General features: G+C 42.1%; 1 protein-coding gene across 2 annotated transcripts in view; it reads left to right on the plus strand.

Moving 5' to 3' along the window:
* The window catches only part of efl1 (elongation factor like GTPase 1), a 263,785-nt gene that overhangs the window by 203,641 nt on the left and 43,600 nt on the right, over positions 1–16,544 (plus strand). For both annotated transcript variants that reach the window (XM_043677605.2, XM_087981251.1), the window contains exons 18-19: positions 5,879–6,906; positions 9,418–9,602. In XM_043677605.2, coding sequence (XP_043533540.1) covers positions 5,879–6,906; positions 9,418–9,602 — 1,213 coding nt within the window. The remainder of the gene's footprint in view (positions 1–5,878; positions 6,907–9,417; positions 9,603–16,544) is intronic.

The following is a 16,544-nucleotide window of genomic DNA, read 5'->3' on the forward strand; positions in this document are numbered from 1 at the left end:
GAAGCAAAATAGCTGTCTACTGGAGATGATCATGAATAATGATTGAGCTGTAGTTCATAGTTTTAGCCTGAAAGGATTAGCTAACTGCTAGCAAGGAAGCCAGGTATCGTTTTAAATGGAAAAAAAAATAACGTGAATGGAAAGTGAGAGGGATGTAGAGGACTTGATTGCCAATAAATAGAAACTCTCATAGCAATACGCATTGGGTGTGATTTTGGGTTGTATTTAGAATGTCACATGGAAAAGCGGTGATGTAATCTCATTGCTATATAAATCATTGGTGCAAACATACTTGGAATCTTGTATACAGTTCTAGTTGCCACAGCACGGGAAAGGATATTGTAGCTATTGAAAGGCATAGCAGAGAGTTACCAGATTAATTAAAGAGGCTGGATGGATTGCATTTAAAAGAATGACCAGAAAACAGGGATGATGTGACTGATGTTTGAAAGGGTCCGAGTAACATAAAACATGACAATCTGTTTCACTGTCCAGAGCTAACAAACTAAAGGATGCTGTATGCACTTTCAGGGCCTAATTTCAAATCAATAGAAATGCCATTTCAGTGAGTGAGTAAACCTATGGAATAATTCTTTAGGGAGCAGGTAGTGTAATTCTTCCAAATGACCATTTAAATAAATTTAGAAAATATATTTGGATACAATAATTTAAGATATGTCATATGGTAAGTGTGTTGTACTTAGGAGTAGCAGGTGATTTTGAATCTATAGTTCCAAAGCTTTCCACTCAGACAGTTTTATTACCTCTTTCTGAATAAATCAATGGAGATTGACTGCTCTTGTTAATCAACAACTGTTTTATGACACACAATGTCCAAGCAGATTAAGAGGGTCAGATAAATATCTGTCTTTTTCCCATCTAGCCTTTTGTGTGTGTTCTAGAGAGGCTGATTAACTTCATTGTACAGTCTTTTGCAATGCTTTCAGTTTAAATGTTCACAAATTTGCCTAGTTTTTACTGAAAGTCATGTTATTGTCTGGTGTTTGTAACTGAAAGAGATGGATTTTCTGGTTTGTGTCAGCTGAGATTGCAGCTAATGCCAGAGATGCGGCCCTCACCCAATTTTCTTTCAGCTGTGGAAGTGAAGGATTTGGGAGCTGAGCCTCAGTTGGCATTGTTTGCACCGAAGTTGCCAGAAACTAAAGCTGTCCGGATGGAAGTGCACTTCTTATGAGGTGAGATGTTTTTAAAATGCTGAGAGTGGCTGCTGAAGTACTGGAAAGCAGATTGCATTCCCACTCCTCCCCACGTCAACTGGATCCCATTGCTTTGAGAGAAAAATCAGGTGATGTGCATGTGAGGCCAAATAACAGAGCCAAGCATACTTGCAGTTTGAAACGTGGAGCTTCACGGCTGAAATCTATGATTAGTGGCACTGGGTTTTGGATAGAATTCAAAGAATTTCAAGGATAACACATGGGCTGTGGTGGTTTAATTACTACTTCATTGATACTTGTGGTGTTACGACACGCTCTTGTATGAGGAACAATATAGAAATCTGTGTGGTTACAACACCTGCGTTTGTTTAGCTCCTGCATGGAAAGGTCCACAGGCTATCTGAAAATTTGAAGTTGTTGTGCTGAAAACTTTGAAAAATGTAAGGATAGATAAATTCCCTAGGCTAGATGAGATATAGCTGAAAATGTGTTGCTGGAAAAGCGCAGCAGGTCAGGCAGCATCCAAGGAGCAGGAGAATCGACGTTTCGGGCATGAGCCCTCCTGAAGAAGGGGTCACGCCCGAAACGTCGATTCTCCTGCTCCTTGGATGCTGCCTGACCTGCTGTGCTTTTCCAGCAACACATTTTCAGCTCTGATCTCCAGCATCTGCAGTCCTCACTTTCTCCTAGATGAGATATACCCAAGGATACTACAGGAAACGAGGGAGGAGATTACGGCACCTTTGGGGATGATCTTTGCATTCTCACTGTCCACTAGAGTAGTACTAGATGATTGAAGGATGGCAAATGTTATTCCCTTGTTCAAGAAAGGGAGTTGGGATAATCCTGGGAATTACAAACTACTGTCTTATGTCAGTGGTGAGCATATTGGAGAGGATTCTGAGAGATAAGATTTATGATTACATGGAAAACCACAGTTTTATTAGAGATAGTCAGCATGGCTTTGTGAGGGGCAGGTGATGCCTCACAAACCTTATTGAATTCTTTGAGGATGTGACAAAACATGTTGATGAAGATAGAGCAATGGATATGGATTTTAGCAAGGTGTTTGATAAGGTTCCCCATGGTAGGCTCATTCAGAAAGTAAGGAAGCATGAGATACAGGGAAACCTGTCTGTCTGGATTCAGAATTGACTGGCCTATAGAAGACAGAGAGTGATAGTAGATGGAAAGTATTCAGCGTGAAGCTTGGTGACCAGTGGTGTTCTGCAGGGATCGGTTCTGAGACCTCTGCTCTTTGTAGTTTTTATCAATGACTTGCATGAGAAAGTGGAAGGATGGGTTAGTAAGTTTGTTGATGACACGATGGCTAGTGGAGTTGTGGATAGTGTAGAGGGCTGTTGTAGGTTGCAATGAAACATTGACGGAATGCAGAACTGATAAGTGGCAGTTAGAGTTCAACATGAAAAAGGGCGAAGTCATTCACTTTGGAAGGTCACATTTGAATGCAGAATATAGGGTAAAAGGCAGGATTCTTGGCAGTGTGGAGAAACAGAGGGATCATGGGGTCCATGTCCATAGATCCCTCAAACTTGCCACCCAGGTTGATGGGGTTGTTAAGAAGGTGTATGGGGTGTTGGCTTTTATCAGCAGGGGGATTGAGTTGAAGAGCCACAAAGTTATGCTGCAGCTATATACAGTCCTGGTAAGACCGCATTTGGAATATTGTGTTCAGTTCTGGTCGCCTCATTATAGGAAGGATGTGGAAGCTTGAGGGAAGGTGCAGAGGACATTGACAAGGATGCTGCCTGGACTGGAAGGGCAACAAAGGTTGAGGGAGCTAGGGCTTGTCTCATTGGAGCGAAGAAGGATGACAGGTGACTTGGTAGAGGTGTACAAGATGATGAGAGGCATAGATAGAATGGGTAGTCAGAGACTTTTCCTGTGGCGAAAATGTCTATCACGAGGGGGCATAATTTTAAGATGATTGGAGAAAAGTTTAGGGGAGATGTCAGAGGTAGGTTCTTTACTCAGAGAGTGGTGGATGCGTGGAATGTACTGCCAGCGGTGGTAGTAGAGTCAGATACGTCCGTAGTACCATGAAGGATATGTAGGTTAATCTGATTTTAGGATAAAAGACTAGCACAACATTGAGGGCTGAAGGGCCTGTACTGTGCTGTACTGGTCAATGTTCTTTGATGTAAGAAATCCAGGCCTGTGTCCATCATGCTATTTCTCAGTGCACTCATTGTTAAACCATTGGGCCACACTACTCATAGAATTATAGAGTGGTACAACAAAGAAGCAGGCCATTTGGTCCATCATACTTGTTCGAATTGTCGAAGTAATTCCACTTGCTCTCTCTTTCCCGCTGTCCTTTTTGTTTAAACATTTAAGTATTTATCCCATTCTGTGATTGAGGTTACTATTGATTCTGCTTCTACCACTATTTTCAGGCCATATACTCTGGATCACAATAACAAGATGTCTTAAAGAAAAGCTCCTTGTTTTGTTTCTGGTTCTTTTGCTAATCGCCTTGAATCCATGTCTTCCAGTTAACCAATTCTCCTGGCATTGATTCTACTTAATTGGACCATCAAAATCATTATGATTTCCTAATTTTGTTCTCCTACTTTTGTAGTAAGTGGAAAGCTCTAGTATATTTGCAAATGTATGCAATGACAGGCTAGAAAAAGCACTCTGGTCCAACCAGCCTGACCAACACAATTGACGTGTTGTACCACAATTGTACACAAAATAAAGACTCTCACTCCATCACTCGTGAATTCCCATGTGATCTAGAATGCCAGATAAAAATACAGAGTGATTTTGTAGACATAATCCCTCTCTCTCTCCCTGGTCCAGAATTCATTGAAGTGCTTAATATTTTTATGAGGTGATTTCCACCTGAACCAGAAACAAGTCCAGCTGCCATTTATGGAAGTTTAGCGAACCAGCGTCTGTTGCACAAACCAGCAGCTGGTTCTACTTGTTTACTATTCTTTGGAAACAAACCACCTTGTGCTATCTAACCTACATCTGGCCTTACACAAGTTGACACTCTTGATACTCCTTAGCCCTCACCTAATTTGAGCAAATTCAGTTCAGAGACAATCTATTACCTTTACTATTGTATTAATCTTAAATAAGAACACCTCTAGATTAATGCTGCTGTAAAGTATAAAGTCTTAGCTTTCTTAGACTATCTTAATCACCAGATTAAAGTTTATTTTGCCTTTTCCTGTGCCCTTTTTCCACATGCTAAATGTTACCCACATTGTGACTGGACATCGTATTCCAACTTAAGGCCTGACCAAGATTTTTTGCAAGAGCGGCACAGTTAGTTTCCTCTCATACTCAATTGCACTATGAGTGTATCCAATACCCTATTCAATCTGGCTTACACTTTGCCTCATTACTTAAGAACTTTACAGATCCATGTGCTGGAACACCTATATCAAGTTTTCATATTCTCTGTCCAAATTCTTGAGTTTGGCATTCAAGATTATGTTGAATCTTCATAGAATCCTACGATACAGACACAGGCCCTTTGGCCCAAACTGGTCCACGCTGACCAAAATGTCCACCTACACTAATCCCATTGCTCTGCACTTGATCCATATCTTTCTAAACCTTTCCTATCCATTTATTTGTCCAAATGTCTTTTAAATGCTGTTAATGTACCTGACTCAAACACTTCTGCTCACAGCTCATTCCATATCTGTGCCACCTTCTGTGTAAAAATGTTGCCCCTCAGGTTCACTTTTATTCTTTCCCCTCTTACCTTAAACTGGTGACAGAAGCCCCAAATGTCGATTTTCCTGCTCCTCTGATGCTGCCTCACCTGCTGGGCTTTTCCAGCACTACTCTAATCTTAACTGTAATCTCCAGCATCTGCAGTATCCACTTCTGCTTTAAACTAATGCCCTCTAGTCATTGATTCCCCAACCCTGGGAAAAAAACTGAGTGCACTCACCCTATCCATGCCTCTCATGATCTTATACAAGATTTCTCCCCCCCCCCTCAGTCTCCTACGCTCTAAAGAAAAAAAGTCTTAGCTTGTCCAACCTCTCCTTATAACTCAGATCGTTGAATCCTGGCAACATCCCTGTAAATTTCTTCTGCACACTTTCCAGTTTAATAACATCTTTCCTATAGCAAAGTGACCAAAACTGAACACAATACTTCAAGTGCAGTGTCACCAATATCCTGTACAACTGCAACATAACTTCCCAACTTCTATACACAGTGCCCTGACTGATGAAGGCCAGTGTGCCAAAAGCCACCTTCACTGCCCCCGTCTACCTGTGACTCCATTTTCAGAGAGCCGTGCACCTGAACTCCAAGATCCCTCTGTTCCACTACACTCCTTAAAACCCTATTGTTCACCATGGAAGTCCTATTTATCCAAATATATGTAAGGTTGTAGTTTTTCAACTTAAACATCGCACATTCAATCTCTCCACATGTCAAGGTCTATTTAAAGCAGTCAAGCATTGTATACAGTCTTAACATTCACATTGATCTTAATAATATCTGCAGATTTTCAGATTGCATGCAGATTATTAACAAAGTAGTAAGAAGGAACAGAGCCAATGTAATTCCTGATGCAGTTCAATTATTACCACAAGTTCCAAAAACTTCTTTCTAGTAGAAAAACCTCTTTTGTGGCGCTTTGCCAAAAGCAACTTTCAATTGATTCTTCATTGCATCATATGAGCATATTTTTCTTGTTGCAGGTTTGCGAAGGTTGAAATCAGTTCATCAGCACCAATCGTTCCATTTAGGGAGACTCTCATTCGCCCACCAAAGGTGGACATGGTAAATGAAGACATAGGAACACAACAAAAGATTGCTGTCATTCACCAAAAGAAGGAGGACCAGAATAAATATCCTGAAGGTGTCATTGTGGATTCCGATGGCCTTGTGACCTTGAACACACCTAACAAGTTGTCCATTCTCAGTGTGAGAGCCATGCCACTTCCTGAAGCAGTGACACAGTTGCTGGAAGAAAGCAGTGATCTGATTCGTACAATAGAGCAGTTCAATCTATCAGTAAAAGAAGGCAGAGATACACAGGAGATCAATCCGACAACACTTGAGGCCATCCAAAAGTTCAAACAAAAGCTGGAAGAGAATTTTGTTGGTCGAAAATGGAGAAATGCAGTTGACCAAATTTCTTCATTTGGACCACGCCGTTGTGGCCCTAATATTTTACTAAATAGATTGGAAAGTTATCATAGGCCATCCATGTGGCAGTGTCTTGATAAAACCAGGAAGGACTTGGGGACATACAAGGATTTTGACAATAGTATAATCAGTGGATTTCAGTTGGCGACTCTGTCAGGTCCTGTGTGTGAAGAGCCTTTGATGGGTGTTTGCTTCATTTTAGAAAAGTGGGACATGAGTAAAGTGCAACAGCTAGTTCAAACACATAACCAATCTTTGACAGAGGGACAAACAACAAATGTTGAGGAGTTGCAGGAGCAGGTAATTTCAAATGAAAATAGCCTTTCTGAATTGGAGCCTAGAATGGAAAAGCAACCAAGACCAGGCGATCAGATTCTGGAGAGTCAGACTCCAGCAGAAAGTGTGGCTGATACCCTGTGTAACTCGGAAGCCAAGCTTACAGATTGCTATGGTCCTTTCTCAGGCCAGCTCATCGCCACAATGAAAGAAGCTTGTCGTTTTGCATTCCAGGCACGACCTCAACGGCTCATGGCAGCAATGTACACGTGTGAGATTATGGCAACTGCAGAAGTATTAGGTAAGAATTGCACGAAACAATTATCTTTATTTTAAATTGTGCACTTTCTGAGGAAAACTTGTCAACTGATGAAAATTGTTTGTGTAACCTTGCCAAGAGTTTGAGGTTTTAGCTACATAGCTGCCATCTACTGATTTTTTTTGTTGTATATCTGTAAACACCAACCTGAAATATTGAGGATGTTTATTAAGTTTAAAAATGCTACACAAGTGGAGATTGTTGTCATTTTGGGGCTGTTCATAGAGCTCTTCTTATTAGAGGATTGTGTAAGGGCCTGGGGAAATAAATCAGAGATTTTAAGGGGGAGATGAGGAAAATGTTTCTACGTAGCAAGTGGCAGTAACCTGGATCTCACTGCCTAAAGGGTGGTGAAAGTGGAGACAGTCATTGATTTCAAAAGGAAATTGGATGGACATTTAAAGGAAGTCAATTTGTAACTATGGGGCTAAAGCAAAACAATGGGATTGACTAGTTTGCTGTACAGAAGGCTGATGTGGACATGATGGGCTGAATGGCCTCCTGCTGTACCATAATGCCTCTGGACTTTGTGCTGCAAATATTCTCACCTGGAAAACAAACCATACAACAACTATACAGATGTTGCTCCATTTAAGAAGTTAAATTGACACTTCAGTTGACAGGGGCATAGTGGATATGAAATGTCTGTTGAAATAGTCCTTTACTGATTTAATTTGAATTATAAATACAAGCTGTGCTCTAAAACAATAATTCAGAAATTGAAATATTTCTAAATTTACATTCATTATACAACCGAGATGCTCAATTTATAGAATTATTTTTCTTCTGACCCTGCCTCGACCCATCTGTTGATGAAAGCCTCACCGTTGTTTTTTTCTGCTTCCAGACCTGATTATTCCATTGCTCATTTGGCTTTCCTCCTTTTGTTTACCAGAGCTTCACATCTTGGATTCTTATTGTTCAAAACCCATTGATCTTGCCTTCCACCACTACAATCCTCCAATTTCTCTGTGTTCCTCCAATTCTAGCTTCTCCAACCAGCATCGGTCCATTATCAGTAACTGTGCCTTCAGCCTGGAATTTCCTTCCCAAACTACTTCAGTTCTCCACCTCTCTTTCATCTGATACTTTCACCAAGTATTTAGTCACCTATTCTAATGTCTCTTTTTTTTTTGGTTCAGTGTGATTATTGGTTAAATATGCTTTTCTGATGCATATTACATCAATTTATTATGTTAAAGATGCCACATACATGCAAGATTTTAATATACATTATGTGATTGATTCATTCTAAATTTTTAATTGCGCTGACACCTCATGTATTGTTCTGGATTATGATGTGGGTTATTAATTCAAACATACAGTAGTAAGATCAGTGAAGTTACCATGCCATTTGCAGTTTAGTTCAGAACTTTCAAAGTAATGGATAACTTGAAAGTCAATAACAGCTTCCATAAATTTGGAAATGAACAGTGAAAAGGCAATGAGGTAGTAGTTTACAAGCATGAGTGTTAACACCATCTAATGAGAACGGATTCCAATCCCTTGTCCTCCTATCCTTCCATATATAAGAGTATGAATAACATCAGAGGAGGTTTAATGGGTGAGAAAGTTCAAGAGTTGAAATCAGCTCTGCTGATCTCAGAACATTCATTTGGTCACAAGTTAACAGTGCATTTATGCCATTAAATCTGGTTAACTGCAAGTTAAATGTAGCTGAAGATTAGATGACTTACAGTGTGGAAACAGGCCCTTCGACCCAACAAGTCCATACCTACCCTCTGAAGAGCTACCCACCCAGACCCATTCCTTTACATTTACCCCTTCACCTAATTCTATGGGCAATTTAGCATGACCAATTCACCTAACCTGCACATGTTTGGATTGTGGGAGCACCTGGAGGAAACCCACACAGACACGGGGAAAATGTGCAAAACTCCACACAGCCAGTTGCCTGAGGCGGGAATTGAACCTGGGTCTCTGGCGCTGTGAGGCAACAGTGCTAACCACTGTGCCACAGTGCCGCCCACAATTGGCTGGAGGAAGTTACTGAGTTAGGGAGGAGCAAAATTATGAAGTTACATGTGGACGAGCACATTGACAGAACCATTTGTGCCTCGTAGGATTGTGTTTCATGACTGTAAGTAGCATTTGTAATTTGTTCAGTAGATTGAGAACCCAATTCAAAAGTCTTAGCCTGAAAAGGACACAACAGATATACTCGAGTCTCATGTATTTATTCTTCATAATATATCACAAATTTCTATGGTGGCTGCTACTTACTGTAGAACAAATTCTATTCAGCAACTCAGGTAGTATCTGTGAGAGAGAGAAATCAAGTTAATATTTCAGGTCAATGACCTTTCTATAAGGATGGAAGGTCATCAGCCTGAACTGTCAACTTTGTTCACCTCTCTGACCCGTTGACTGTTTCCATAATGTTCTGTTTTGGTTCTAGCTTTCAAGCATCCACAGTTTTTTGTTTTTATTTTTCATGGATTTGTGTTCTAATTTCTTCATATGCTTTCACAGGTCGGGTCTATGCGGTCCTTTCGAAGCGTACAGGCCGGGTGTTGCAAGAGGAGATGAAAGAAGGGACAGAAATGTTCATCATTAAGGCCATTTTGCCAGTTGCAGAGAGCTTTGGCTTCGCTGATGAAATCCGGAAGCGGACAAGTGGCCTAGCCAGCCCACAGCTGGTGTTCAGTCACTGGGAGGTAAAAAACAAATAATTCCATATGGTGTGGGTCCTTAATGTTCTGCAGAAGTTGGAGCGTTCTGGAAAAATAGATCTGACAGTAAAGGAATTCACAGAATTGAAGAATGAATCCTCACTAATAGGCTCTTTTAAAATTAAGTTTGCATTGTAGCAATTTTCATGATGTCCGGCAGTCACAACTCGGTAGCCAATGCCACTTTACTTTTGCATTTTAATGTCGGATGTGTGGCAACCGTCTGCATACAGTAAAGAACTCATAAGCAATGATATTTAAGGGATGAATATTGATTTGTACTCCAAGAAGAACTTCACTGCTCTTCTTTAAATTGTACAGATTTCCCCTGCTTTTCGAAAGTTTGTTTCACGTCACTTTGCTTTTAGGAAAGACCTACATTGGTACCTGTTTTGCTAAGCAAAAGAAATCTGAAAAGGATTTTCACTTTTACAAAAAACTGAAATTTTTCCCATATAACTTTTTCGCCTTAGATACCTGTACCACAAAATTTTCTTTGTTAACTTGAAAGGATAGATATTGATTTAGAGTCTCACCTAAAAAGATGGCATTTCCAACAGTGCTGTGTTGGAATGTTAGCCTAGATTTTGTACTTCGATCTTAGGGGAGGGAGTTAAATCCTGAACTTTCTGATTCAAAGTGAAGTGTGCCACCACTGAACCAAGGCTGATACCTTGGCAATGTGCACTAGTACATTAAACTGGGAATGTTGATGATATCATTTGGAAAACTGTGCTATTAAAGTGACAAATTGTTGTAAAAGTTGGTTGAGCAGCTTGGAGTTAATGATTTTACTTTTGTTTCTAAAATCATACTCTTGAAAGCTATTTCTCATGTGAATGCCAGTGCTTAGTTTTAAGGGGTCTGTCAAATTACATTTTTCTCACAGAAATTGCCACAATGTTGGATCATGAACAGCTGTGACATAATCAAGAAGTTCCAACCTTTGGTCTTTTATGCTTGCTGCCACAATACCCACGCTTTGAGAATAAGAACAAGCAGAGTGTACATTTTTTTCAGTGTGTTGTTAGAAAACTTAAATCAATGCTATGGTACTGAGCTAGAAACCCAGATGTTGAAAAGTCAGATTCCACCATGGCAAGTTGTTGGACTGTAGCAAAAACTCAATTGATTCTCTGTTTTTCGGGAAAAGATGCCTGCTATCCCTGCATTACTCCAGTCTCATATTTGCTTCTTATCCTCTGAAGCGATGAGGCAAACCGTTTTCTGATATGTCTACAGAAGTCCCAACCCTCACCTTTGGGGATGGATAGACATAGATAAATAAAAATAAAACTTGAGATTTTCAAACTCGCAGTACTTGATTTTCCATATATTAATTTTAAACGGCAGAAATTCGGCACTGTGAGTGTCATTGCCTGATTATAAAGTCAATCCACGAATACCTCTTGAGCTTTAGAATTAACTTATGCAACACAGGGCAAAATCAGACTGTGCTTAAGGTAAAGTCTAATACACCCCCATCAATTCTGGCAGAAAAACAGCAAGAGGCAGACATCTGCAGTGCTAATAATTGCTATTTCATTTTTCTTGAAAACAGCAAAGTATCTTCAAATTAATCATGTTTACTAATGGTTGATTTTTTTAAACAATAACAATGAGGAAAGATTCTTCCAAGTGAATCAGTGAATTAAACAGAAATTGATCAAAAGGTATTTATCATAGGCTCATTACAAGCAGCAGCTTCAGTTTTTCCCACCCTATACTCTCATCAACCTTCCTGTCCAGTTGGCCCATTTCCAACTAATTGGCTGACTGTTTACCCCTTGAACTCCAAGATCATTCTGGAAAGAAATGTTATGCCCTGTCTTCTTTCCTCTATCAGAGACCATTATGTATCACTCTCCCTTGTTTCTTTCACGTTTACTTTATCACTCTCCCTTGTTTCTTTCACGTTTACTTTAACAATAAGGCCAACAAATTCATGCCTGTGTCTACCAAATCCTTCCCTTGCCCCAACTGCCTGAGCACTGAACTCCCATCTTTCTTTGTTCACTTTCCCCCATCTTGCCTCCTGTCAGCTGTAAGTTCATCTTGTCCACAATGTTCATATTGTGATCCCTTGGCCCTATTCCTCATAAACTGCTGATTACCCAACTTCTTCTGAGCCTCGTACTGGCTGATATTGTTAATGGTCCTTTCTGTGTGTAGTGACTCTGTCCTTTTTAAATTTGCCATCATCAACACTATTCTCAAAAATCACCCTTTGCCCACTCAAAGGAAATCTCAGAAGTTACTAAGGACCATGAATCTGTAATAACAGTATAGCTTCCACAACTGTAAGCACTGCAGGGTTGCAGGGCCTATGAAATAAATCAGTTATCTTACTTAACAGTCATAGAATCATTGATTCTCTGCAGTGTGAAAGCAGACCATTCATCCCATCGAATCCACACCAATTCTCCAAGAGCATTCCACACCCCTATCCTATCCCCATAATCCTGCATTTCCCAGGGTCAATCCACCTAAGCTGCTCATCTTTGGACTGTGTGAAACAATTGGAGGAAACCCACATATGCACGGGGAAAATGTGCAAACTGCACACAGACAGATTCGTCCGAGAGTGGAATCGAGCCTGAGTTCCTGCTGCAGTGGTAACTGCTGAGCCACTGTACCACCCAGTCCTATTGGATTAATTATGTTGAAGGTCACCAGATGGGTGCTTAGAGATGCAGAATGGTCAGTTTAAGTTAGATAAATGTGCTGCATTTTGGAAAGGCAAATCAGGGTAAGACTTATATACTTAATGGTAAGGCCCTGGGGAGTGTTGCTGAACAAAGAGACCTTGGAATGCAGGTTCATAGCTCCTTGAAAGTAGAGTCGCAGGTAGATAGCACAGCGAAGAAGGTGTTTGGTATGCTTGTCTTTATTGTTGAGAATATTGAGTGTAAGAGTTGGGAGGTCATGATGCAGCTGTACAGTACATTGGTTCTCTGACACCTCCCTCCCTTTCCTGGACCTCTCTATCTCCATCAATGACGATCAACTTGACACTGAATTTTTTATAAACCCACCGACTCCCACAGCTACCTGGATTACACCTCTTTCCACCCTACCTCTTGCAAAAATGCCATCCCGTATTCCCAATTCCTCCGCTTCTGCTGTATCTGCTCCCAGGAGGACCAGTTCCACCACAGAACACACCAGATGGCCTCCTTCTTTAGAGACCGCATTTTCCCTTCCCACGTGGTTAAAGATGCCCTACAACGCATCTCATCCACATCCTGCACCTCCGCCCTCAGACCCCACCCCTCCAACCGTAACAAGGACAGAACGCCCCTGGTGCTCACCTTCCACCCGACAAACCTCCGCATAAACCAAATCATCCGCCGACATTTCCGCCACCTCCAAAAAGACCCCACCACCAGGGATATATTTCCCTTCCCACCCCTTTCCGCCTTCTGCAAAGACTGTTCCCTCCGTGACTACCTGGTCAGGTCTACGCCCCCCTACAACCCACCCTCCCATCCTGGCACCTTCCCCTGTCACCGCAGGAACTGGAAAACCTGCGCCCACACCTCCTCCCTCACCTCTACCAAGGCCCTAAAGGAGCCTTCCACATCCATCAAAGTTTTACCTGCACATCCACTAATATCATTTATTGTATCCGTTGCTCCCGATGTGGTCTCCTCTACATTGGGGAGACTGGACGCCTCCTAGCAGCACGGTGGGCGGCACGGTGGCACAGTGTGGGCGGCACGGTGGCACAGTGGTTAGCACTGCTGCCTCACAGCGCCTGAGACCCGGGTTCAATTCCCGCCTCAGGCGACTGACTGTCTGGAGTTTGCACGTTCTCCCCGTGTCTGCGTGGGTTTCCTCCGGGTGCTCCGGTTTCCTCCCACATTCCAAAGATGTGCAGGTCAGGTGAATTGGCCATGCTAAATTGCCCCTAGTGTTAGTTAAGGGGTAAATGTAGGGGTATGGGTGGGTTGCGCTTTGGCGGGTCGGTGTGGACTTGGGCCGAAGGGCCTGTTTCCACACTGTAATCTAATCTAATCTAATCTAGCAGAGCGCTTTAGGGAACATCTCCGGGACACCCGCACCAATCAACCACACCGACCTGTGGCCCAACGTTTCAACTCCCCCTCCTACTCTGCCGAGGACATGGAGGTCCTGGGCCTCCTTCACCGCCGCTCCCTCACCACCAGACGCTGGAGGAAGAACGCCTCATCTTCTGCCTCGGAACACTTCAACCCCAGGGCATCAATGTGGACTTCAACAGTTTCCTCATTTCCCCTTCCCCCACCTCACCCTAGTTCCTAACTTCCAGCTCAGCACTGTCCCTATGACTTGTCCGGACTTGTCCTACCTGCCTATCTCCTTTTCCACCTATTCACTCCACCATCTCCTGCCTGACCTATCACCTTTATCCCCTCCCCCACTCACCTATTGTACTCTATGCTACATTCTCCCCACCCCCACCCTCCTCTAGCTTATCTCTCCACTCTTCAGGCTCTCTGCCTTTATTCCGGATGAAGGGCTTTTGCCCGAAACGTCGATTTTGCTGCTCCTTGGATGCTGCCTGAACTGCTGTGCTCTTCCAGCACCACTAATCCAGAATCTGGTTTCCAGCATCTGCAGTCATTGTTTTTACCTCATTGGTTAGGCCACTTTTGGAATATTTTGTGCAATAACGGAAGCATGTTGTGAAACTTGAAAGGGTTCAGAAAAGATTTACAAGAATGTTGCCAGGGTTGGAGGATTTGAGCTACAGGGAGAGGCAGAATAGGCTGTGGCTGTTTTTTCCAGGAGCATCGGAGGCTGAGGGGTGACCTTGTAAAGGTTTATAAAATCATGAGGGGCATGGATAGGGTAAATAGACAAGGTCTTATCCCTGGGGTGGGGAAGTTCAGAAGTAGAGGACATAGGTTTAAGGTGAGAGGAGAAAGATTTAAGGAGCAACTTTTTCACGCAGAGGGTGGTGAGTGTACGAAATGAGCTGCCAGTGGAAGTGCTGGAAGCTGGTACAATTACAACATTTAAAAGGCATTGGATGGGTGTATGAAAGGAATGGTTGAGAAGGGTATGGGCCAAATGATGGCAAACAGGGTCTGTTTCTGTGCTGTATGTCTCTATGACACTATGACAATGTATTGATAATGAAACAGAATTAAATAAAGAAATCAATTTTCCTTCTTATCAAATTAAATTGAGTAAATTCTCTGAAGTTTCACATCTGCTCTGATTCAGCTATGTTAGATAAAAATTAGAAGGATTTAAGAGTTAAATGAGTATTGTCAAAATTACTGTTAAGAGCCTGCAATTATTGCAGAGTTGGCACCAGAACTTTGCTGTTATAAATCTTTCAATTTTGTTTCTTTATTTTTCTTTTTGGTTCACTTTCTTTACCTCAAAATCATTTAACGGTTGATACCTGTAGCACAGGAGGAGGCCATTGGCTCAATCTTTTATTGCCAGCTTTTTCCAAGAGGAATTCTACACTAGCCCCACTGCCCTACTATCTCCATAGCTGTTTTTTTTTTCATTTTTATACTTGGGATTCTGGGAATGTCTAATTAGTTGAACTCTTAAAATGCTAGTATCAATTCTTCTCATTGTATCATAGCAGTAGCAATGTTTGCAATAGGGATTTTTTTGAGATTTTGACCCTGCAACATTCACATAGAGTCATAGAGATGTACAGCATGGAAGCAGACCCTTTGGTCCAACCCGTCCATTCTGACCCGATGGGCTTTTGCCCGAAACGTCGATTTCGAAGCTCCTTGGATGCTGCCTGAACTGCTGTGCTCTTCCAGTACCACTAATCCAGATATTCCAACCCAATCTAGTCCCACCTGCCAGCACCCGCCCCATATCATTCAAACCTTTCCTATTCATATACCCATCCAAATGCCTCTTAAATGTTGCAATTATACCAGCCTCCACCACTTCCTCCAGCAGCTCATTCCATACATGTATCACCTTCTGCGTGAAAAAGTTGCCCCTTAGGTCTCTTTTATATCTTTCCCCTCTCACCCTAAACCTATGCCCGCTTGTTCTGAACTCCCTGACCCCAGGGAAAAGACTTTGCCTATTTATCCTATCCATACCCCTTATAATTTTGTAAATCTCTATAATGTCACCCCTCAGCCTCTGACGCTGCAGGGAAAACAGCCCCAGCCTGTTCAGCCTCTCCCTGTAGCTCAAATCCTCCAACCCTGGCAATATCCTTGTAAATCTTTTCTGAACCCTTTCAAGTTTCACAACATCTTTCCGATAGGAAGGAGACCAGAATTGCACGCAATATCCCAACAGTGGCCTAACCAATGTCCTGTATGGCCGCAGCATGATCTCCCAACTCCTTTACTCAATACTCTGACCAATAAAGTAAAGTATACCAAACGCCGCCTTCACTATCCTATCTACCTGCAACTCCACTTTCAAAGAGCTATGAACTTGCACTCCAAGGTCTCTTTGCTCAGCAATATTCCCGAGGACCTTACCATTAAGTGTATAAGTCCTGCTAAGATTTGCTTGCCCAAAATGCAGCATCTCGCATTTATCTGAATTAAACTCCATCTGCCACTTCTTAGCCCATTGGCCCATCTGGTCCAGATCCTATTGTAATCTGAGGTAACCCTCCTCGCTGTCCACTACACCTCCAATTTTGGTGTCATCTGCAAACTTACTAACTGTACCACTTATGCTCGCATCCAAATCATTTATGTAAATGACAAAAAGTAGAGGGCCCAGCACCGATCCTTGTGGCACTCCACTGATCACGTGCCTCCAGTCTGAAAAACAACCCACCACCTCCACCTTCTACCTTTGAGCCAGTTCTGTATCCAAATGGCTAGTTCTCCTTCTATTCCATGAGATCTAACCTTGCTAATCAGTCTCCCATGGGGAACCTTGTCGAACGCCTGACTGAAGTCCATATGTGGCCAAGTCAAGATGATGCATGAT

Source organism: Chiloscyllium plagiosum, unplaced genomic scaffold (assembly GCF_037043375.1).
Source record: "Chiloscyllium plagiosum isolate Xiang-an unplaced genomic scaffold, Cpla_swu_hap1 HiC_scaffold_39, whole genome shotgun sequence".
NCBI lineage: Eukaryota > Metazoa > Chordata > Chondrichthyes > Orectolobiformes > Hemiscylliidae > Chiloscyllium > Chiloscyllium plagiosum.